Source organism: Sinocyclocheilus rhinocerous, unplaced genomic scaffold (genome assembly GCF_001515625.1).
Source record: "Sinocyclocheilus rhinocerous isolate Xijiao unplaced genomic scaffold, SAMN03320098_v1.1 scaffold1310, whole genome shotgun sequence".
In the NCBI taxonomy this organism is placed as follows: Eukaryota; Metazoa; Chordata; class Actinopteri; order Cypriniformes; family Cyprinidae; genus Sinocyclocheilus; species Sinocyclocheilus rhinocerous.
Window position 1 is genome coordinate 94,933 of NW_015635534.1, and position 8,790 is coordinate 103,722.

Consider the following 8,790-nt stretch of genomic DNA (forward strand, 5'->3'; position numbering starts at 1 on the left):
TTATAATTATAATACAGTATTATTAAATATAAGTTTATATGTAATATTATACTTAGTATTTTATGAGTGTGTGTGTATACACACGCATACATTTATTTAGTTATAAATATACAAACATATAAATAAATAAATTATAATAAATAAATAAATATTAAAATGTAAATACAAATAATAATATTGAAATATAATAAAATAACTATTATAATAATATTATATATCATATTAAATATTCTGTTTTATAAACATGCTGCATTAAACACATTACGATGGAGCAGCAGTGAAGACATCCACATTAAACCACCGCACACGTCTGACGGTTCACAGCGCAGCTGATTTACGCACCGTTTATATTCTGTGTCAATGGTCCTAATCGCTTTTGAAAATGGTACTTGAGTTCCTCCAAATCAATAAGCGTTTACTTCCAGATGATTCATTTATCTATTACACATAATGAGAGTATTTAAAAAGCAATGAACTAAAGAGGCTCAGCACACAGTCCACTTCAGATCCAGCCTTAATTCAGCCTATTACTAAAACCATTACACACACACACACACACTAACAATAAATGGTATTTCCAGTCAGCACTTGCTTTTTGGTCAAGCTGTATTTTATTACCGCTGATGACAATTCTCTCTCTCCGTCTCTGTCTAGTGATTCAGAGAGATTATTGTGAAATGAAGGATTTCCTGTAGTTAAAGGGTCAGTCCAGACAAAAGAAGAAAACCCTGTCATCATTTACTGACCCTAAAGTTCCAAACCTGTATGACTTTCTTTCTTCTGCTGAACACAAAAGAAGATATTTTGAAGAATGTTGGTCCCCATCCACTTCCATAGTATTTTTTTTCTTCTATACTATGGATGTCAGTGGGGACCAGTAGCTGTTTTTCGCTACACATTCACCAATATATCTTCTTAATGAAGGTTTATAGTGTATTCTGGGTTTTGCATCCTCACGTCTCTGTGATCTTCTGCTCTCTAGATGTGGCTCATGTCTGTGGGCGTTTTTCTGGTCCAACAGGTGAAAATGTGCGTCACAGCACAGCAATCTCTTCAACAACACATGATTTGAGGAATCATGTCTGAATCACAAACACACAATTAACTTTAAGACTCTTTAAGAAAGCTAGAGGTTTTAGTAGCAGCACTAATTAAATCACCATTAACCGGTAAACACCAACAGTGAGTAAATGCAATCTGAGCTGAAGTAGTTATTTCCCATAATGCCGTGCGCACAGGGTCGCTCCCTGTATCTCTGTCTGAATTAATGCAGGACTGCAAGATGTGTGTTCATCCTGGAGGTCTAGAAATGTTGACCTTTTCAGCCCCTCAAAATCTTCTCTCCTCCCTCCATTTATCTTTTTTCTTCAGCTGTGAAGGGTCCAATCAGACAAAAGAGGTGAAATTGTTTTACAGGTTTACTGCAGAGAGAAAAAGAGAAAGAACATGGGTGAGAAATTAAAGGAGGAATGTGTGGGACATGTTTATTGCTCCGAGGTTTCTCTTTTATGGCTCACGAGACTTCATGCAGTTCTCAGGTGTGTTTCTTGTACAGAAAGCATTCACTCGATTTCAGTGTTTCCAGTTACAAGTACTCCATTTTTGGAATCTGATTACATAATCCAGATTACATTTAATCAGTTACTACCCAGCAGGAAAAGTACTGGAAGTCTTAATTGCTTTTCTAGTTGTCCGTGTGCAAATGTCTCTAACGTTCTTCATTGTAGGACTGAAGTAAACACGCACAGACTGATCTGGGAGCGTCACGTCCAGCAGAGAGATTGGAACAGAATGGAATTTGAAACGTTTTAGCCAAAAATGTTCCCATGGTAAAGGTGTTTTTTGCAGAAACGTTTCAGATTTCGTTCCGTTCTCCGGCTTCGGAAAAAAAAAAAACGGTCTATTGTCACGTGGAAGGAGACGCTGCACGGAGCCGATCTTTTCCACCAAAACACATTATTGTGATGTTTTCTGCGCTTGTTACAGTGTGTGTGTGTGTGTGTGTAATGCCATGGCATGTTACCAGAGGAATGTCTGTGTGGGAAATCTGAGGAGTAAATCTCTTCCGCTCCGAACGCTCCGCAGGGATACGGCCAAAATAGGAGTTTACTCATAACACGCACTCGCTGTAGGAGTCTGTTCCTGACGATAATGATCACGGCCGTTTCTGTGAGGAGAAAACAATGATGGAGCCAGTTAAATTCAGATGTCTAATTCATAACTTCATGTGAAAAACATTCACATCCATGATGGATAATGACACCTCGGGTGAAAACAAAAGAGCTGAAGATCTCTGAAACTAGCTGGAAACCCCGCTGCATCATCGTGGTGGTGGTGAATTCAGCCTGATTAACTGCTCTTCAGAAAGGTGTGTTGTGTGTGTTTTCTGTAGGTGGTGTGATGACGAGCGAGTGATGAGCCGCTGTGAGGAATGTCCGTCTGTCTGCTGCTGGTCCTCTTCACTCTGACCGCAAACACTCAGGTCAAAACAACAACATTAGCTTTGACTAGACACGCTAGCGTTTAAACCTTTGAGGTTTCTAAAGGTTTTTTTTTTTTTTTTTATGTTTTGAGTCTCTTCTGCTCAGCAAGGCTGCATTTATTTGATCAAAAGTGCGTTAAAAATCTGAAATATTATTATGATTTAAAATAGCTGTTTTCTGTGTGAATTCAATTGTAAAATGTAATTTATTTCTGTGATCAAATCTGAATTTGCACCATTACTCCAGTCTTCAGTGTCACATGATCTTCAGAAATCCTTCTAATATGCTGATTGGCTGCTCAAGAAACATTTCTGATTATTATCCATGTTGAAAACAGTTGTGCTGCTTCAGATTTCTGTGGAAACTGTGATACATTTTATTTTTCAGAATTCACAGATGAATAGAAAGTTCAAAAGGACAGCATTTATTTGAAATAGAAATCTTTTGTAACATACACGTAACATGTAAATTAAGCGTAGCGTTAGTTCTGGCAGGTCACGTTAGTCAAGCTTGCATCAGCTGACTCTCAGCTGATCCCCATCAACCTATGGGAATACGACACCTATCTAAGTATTCCTATATAAGGTCCCGCAGTAGTATCAGCAGTTTTCGCATTGCTCAATAGCTAATTACCCTCCTCCATCCCCAGCTCCTCCTCTGTCAGTCAGGATTCAGCCTTCTGATTCTCCTTACAGAACTGTAGTTTGCAGTGTCTTTATCTCATGCGAGTGTTCATCAGCATACACAGATCTAATAAATGTACCTTTCATTTCTTCTGAGGTAAAACTGAACAAAAGCCTCAGGTCAGCTTTAGGTCATTAAATCACATCTGTGTGGAGAGTCACTTTACGTTTCTTCATCTGACCCACACTAAAGCCTCAGCGCCTTCAGATTTATTCCCTGTGTTTGTTTGCCGTGACCTCTCGTCTCATGTGAACTTTTCTCTTTTTGTGGACATCATTACATGAGATGTGATCAGGTTCCTTCTGGGGACGTAATTTGTCCGTTGAAGGAACAGATTTTCATTTAAGAAAGCATCATAAAATGAATTTCACAATCTTAAAAGGATCTAATCTACTTTAACATCAAAGAGGTTCTACATCTTATGTTTCTGCGCAATTAAAACGACACAATTAGCGCGAGTCAGATCAGAAGAAAGAGGACATTCATCTCAAAACCATGCTCAGGTACTTTTCAGCCGTTTATGAGGTGCGCGACCCACGTTTGAGGAAGGATCCGATAAATGCAGAGCGTTCAACATATGAACGCCAATTAAAATCTTGGAGATTCTTTTTTTGAAGTCTCGTATCAACATCTCTGTGATTTTTTGGGGAGTTTTTTAAAGCCATTTTATGGTGAGAAAAATGTTTGATGATGATTCAGCGTCCATGTTGTTAAGGAATAATCAATTAAACAACTTTTTTACTGAAGTGATAAATGCTGCTTTGCAAACAGGGTTATTATAACGAACTATATAGACATATTTATTTAAAAAAAAAAAAAGAACAAAAATTACAAGAAACCACAACAAAATTACTAAAACTGCAATTAAAATGAAAACAGAAAATATACAAATAAAAACTGGGAACTAAGTGAAATAAATCTGTTTAAGCTGAAGTACTAAAATGATCAAAACTAAAAAATGAAATAAAAAATGAAATAAAGCTTACAATTAGTATTATTATTAATATTATTATTAATTTTATTATTATTGTTGTTGTTGTTGTTGTTTTAAAGAACAACTAAGAACTAATAACAAGTAATAAAGAAGACAAAAGCACAACAAAATTACCAAGACTTAAACTAAAATAAATGAAAAAAAAACTGAAAAATAACAATAAAAGCCCATTCAAAATATGAAAAAAAATATTTCTTCAAAATATGAATATTTATTTAATTTAATTTTATTTTATATTTGGTTATATTATATTATATTATATTATATTGTATTGTATTGTATTGTATATTATATTGTATTGTATTGTATTGTATTGTATTGTAATGTATTTAATTTTATTTTATATTTGGTTATATTATATTATATTATATTATATCGCATCGTATATTATATTATATTATATTGTATTGTATTGTATTGTATTGTATTGTAATGTATTGTATGGTATCGTATCACATCGTATCGTATCACATCACATCATATCGTATCATATCGTATTTTATATTATATTATATTATATTATATTATATTATATTGTATTGTATTGTATTGTATTGTATTGTATTGTAATGTATTGTATGGTATCGTATCTATCACATCGGTATCACATCACATCATATCGTATCATATCGTATTTTATATTATATTATATTATATTATATTATATTATATGAATTTAATTATGTGTTCATTAGTAGTATTGTAGAAGTGGCTCTGATCCTGTAAATGTTTGTTGTGTTTAAGCCCATGTTTGAAGTGATGTGGTGTTTGTAGGTGTCTTCTGGAAAATCTCTGAAGCTGCTGCAGGAGCAATGGAGGATCTACACAAATGAGTGCATCCAGAGCTTCATCAGCACACCGCCGGCCGCAGGTCAGGCTCGTGACTGTGGGGTAATGTGTGCAGTGTGTGGTACTTCAGCAGCTGACGTGTCTCTGTGTGTTTCAGGACTGGTGTGTAACAGGACGTTTGATCAGTACGTGTGTTGGCCCGATGGATCGCCGGGCACCACGGTTAACGTGTCCTGCCCGTGGTACCTGCCCTGGTACCGGAAAGGTAAAGCGCTTAAAAAAAAGTTCTGGCAGCAATTTGGTTCATTGAGAGGGATCTAAATACAGGTTTCACATATTGATAGTGCGGAGTTTCAGTGTGAATCCTCTCATACTCTCTGTCATTTAATATGCGATAACATCATGGCATGGATTTCTACTGCTCTGAAACACTGATATCCACTTGGCCCTTGCCTCCTCTCCTTACCTGCAGTTGCTGTCTAAGCCCAAGTTCAGTGGTGTGGAGAAGATTAAAACCATCGGCAGCACGTACATGGCTGCTGCGGGACTGAGTGGACCTCCAGAACAGAGCAGCCAGGTACTGCACTACATAGTGTATGCAAAGACACCCCATACCACTATATAAACATCTAGAGCAAAGGGAATTCAAACACATAAATCTCAATAAATGCATTCTTAAAATGCATAAACGATTACACTGCGTTAACTTCTCAACCTCTCGGGTATCTTGTGTATATTATATTTAAGAAAAAGTGAAGGAGGATGCTCTCTCATGCTAAGTGTAGGTTTAGAAACCAGTTCATTTTGTGTTAAATTGTCAGCTTTTGCTGTCATACTTTTGACATTTGGTAGCTACTAAATGGAAAGCCGGCAGTCTGTCACTGTGCACCAATCAGTGATGGCGGCATTTGCATATCCTGAGGTTTAGCTTCAGGATTACTAAGAAAGAAATTTAACTGAATCGCAAAACCTTTTGTGAATTAAATAGATAAATCTGATCAATCCACACATTAAATGTAATGTTTCAAATGAAACTTCACATCAATTTTCTAAATGCATGTTATTGATCTTATTGTAAATATTCATCGATGCTCATGTGAAGCATGCTGGAAATCTCCAATCGTTTAGTCAGCTTAAACCCTGCCCCTTTCTTACAGTCGACTGCAAGCTCACATTCAGATCTGCCTCCATCATAATTTACAAAGATGGATAGAACCTAGTCCCTGTCCTTCATTTTCCCCCCAACAATCACAATATGGAAGATTGTGATTGTTCTATTACATTGAAACTTAAAATTTGTTTTACACTCCTCTTTCTTTGAGTGTAGACAGGGTGTTAAACATTTTTGTAAATTACAGTTAAGTGGTTGATTAGTATGATTACTTATTAATTCTAAGCAAAAGATTCATTAAGTTAGTTTTATATTAATAAACGTATAGCATCAGGATACGCACCGCATGGCACCAGGCCATTTGCAGGATATTTAAACCTCTAAATCTAGCGTAGCGTTAGTTCTGGCAGGTCACGTTAGTCAAGCTCGCATTAGCTGACTCTCAGCTGATCCCCATCAACCTATGGGAATACGACACCTATCTAAGCATTCATATATAAGGTCCCTCAGTATTATCAGCAGTTTTCGCATTGCTCAATAGCTAATTACCCTCCTCCATCCCCAGCTCCTCCTCTGTCAGTCAGGATTCAGCCTTCGGATTCTCTTTTGAATCAGACTAATTCTAAAATGTGTACTTAACATTATTGAACTTTAACGATATCTGCAATGTTTATGTTGGTTCTGTTCTGTTTACCCTGGGGGGGTTATCGCTGCTCTCCTTGCTCTCATCCATGCTAGGCTGCATGGATGCGCAGGGAGTTCTTGCCCAGAACGGAACCATACCGCCAATCCAAACTGTATGCTAATTGTCAATCATCTTTGACGATAGTGGTCCTGACAGAACTGTAGTTTGCAGTGTCTTTATCTCATGCGAGTGTTCATCAGCATACACAGATCTAATAAATGTACCTTTCATTTCTTCTGAGGTAAAACTGAACAAAAGCCTCAGGTCAGCTTTAGGTCATTAAATCACATCTGTGTGGAGAGTCACTTTACGTTTCTTCATCTGACCCACACTAAAGCCTCAGCGCCTTCAGATTTATTCCCTGTGTTTGTTTGCCGTGACCTCTCGTCTCATGTGAACTTTTCTCTTTTTGTGGACATCATTACATGAGATGTGATCAGGTTCCTTCTGGGGACGTAATTTGTCCGTTGAAGGAACAGATTTTCATTTAAGAAAGCATCATAAAATGAATTTCACAATCTTAAAAGGATCTAATCTACTTTAACATCAAAGAGGTTCTACATCTTATGTTTCTGCGCAATTAAAACGACACAATTAGCGCGAGTCAGATCAGAAGAAAGAGGACATTCATCTCAAAACCATGCTCAGGTACTTTTCAGCCGTTTATGAGGTGCGCGACCCACGTTTGAGGAAGGATCCGATAAATGCAGAGCGTTCAACATATGAACGCCAATTAAAATCTTGGAGATTCTTTTTTTGAAGTCTCGTATCAACATCTCTGTGATTTTTTGGGGAGTTTTTTAAAGCCATTTTATGGTGAGAAAAATGTTTGATGATGATTCAGCGTCCATGTTGTTAAGGAATAATCAATTAAACAACTTTTTTACTGAAGTGATAAATGCTGCTTTGCAAACAGGGTTATTATAACGAACTATATAGACATATTTATTTAAAAAAAAAAAAAGAACAAAAATTACAAGAAACCACAACAAAATTACTAAAACTGCAATTAAAATGAAAACAGAAAATATACAAATAAAAACTGGGAACTAAGTGAAATAAATCTGTTTAAGCTGAAGTACTAAAATGATCAAAACTAAAAAATGAAATAAAAAATGAAATAAAGCTTACAATTAGTATTATTATTAATATTATTATTAATTTTATTATTATTGTTGTTGTTGTTGTTGTTTTAAAGAACAACTAAGAACTAATAACAAGTAATAAAGAAGACAAAAGCACAACAAAATTACCAAGACTTAAACTAAAATAAATGAAAAAAAAACTGAAAAATAACAATAAAAGCCCATTCAAAATATGAAAAAAAATATTTCTTCAAAATATGAATATTTATTTAATTTAATTTTATTTTATATTTGGTTATATTATATTATATTATATTATATTGTATTGTATTGTATTGTATTGTATTGTATTGTAATGTATTGTATGGTATCGTATCACATCGTATCGTATCACATCACATCATATCGTATCATATCGTATTTTATATTATATTATATTATATTATATTATATTATATTATATTATATTATATTATATTATATTATATTATATGAATTTAATTATGTGTTCATTAGTAGTATTGTAGAAGTGGCTCTGATCCTGTAAATGTTCAGTGTGTTTAAGCCCATGTTTGAAGTGATGTGGTGTTTGTAGGTGTCTTCTGGAAAATCTCTGAAGCTGCTGCAGGAGCAATGGAGGATCTACACAAATGAGTGCATCCAGAGCTTCATCAGCACACCGCCGGCCGCAGGTCAGGCTCGTGACTGTGGGGTAATGTGTGCAGTGTGTGGTACTTCAGCAGCTGACGTGTCTCTGTGTGTTTCAGGACTGGTGTGTAACAGGACGTTTGATCAGTACGTGTGTTGGCCCGATGGATCGCCGGGCACCACGGTTAACGTGTCCTGCCCGTGGTACCTGCCCTGGTACCGGAAAGGTAAAGCGCTTTAAAAAAAAATTATCCAAACGGAGTGAAATTGGTTCTGTTATCTGTGCAAATGAAATGCAAGTTAATGCCGAA

The 8,790-nt window shown here is 35.9% G+C and overlaps 1 protein-coding gene across 1 annotated transcript in view; it reads left to right on the plus strand.

Annotated features, from left to right (window-relative positions):
• LOC107747136 (glucagon receptor-like) overlaps nt 1-8,790 on the plus strand; it is a 47,044-nt gene that overhangs the window by 16,459 nt on the left and 21,795 nt on the right. The window contains exon 2 of the mRNA XM_016561564.1: nt 2,393-2,482. Within this exon, the coding sequence (XP_016417050.1) occupies nt 2,432-2,482 (51 nt within the window). The 5' untranslated portion in view covers nt 2,393-2,431. The remainder of the gene's footprint in view (nt 1-2,392; nt 2,483-8,790) is intronic.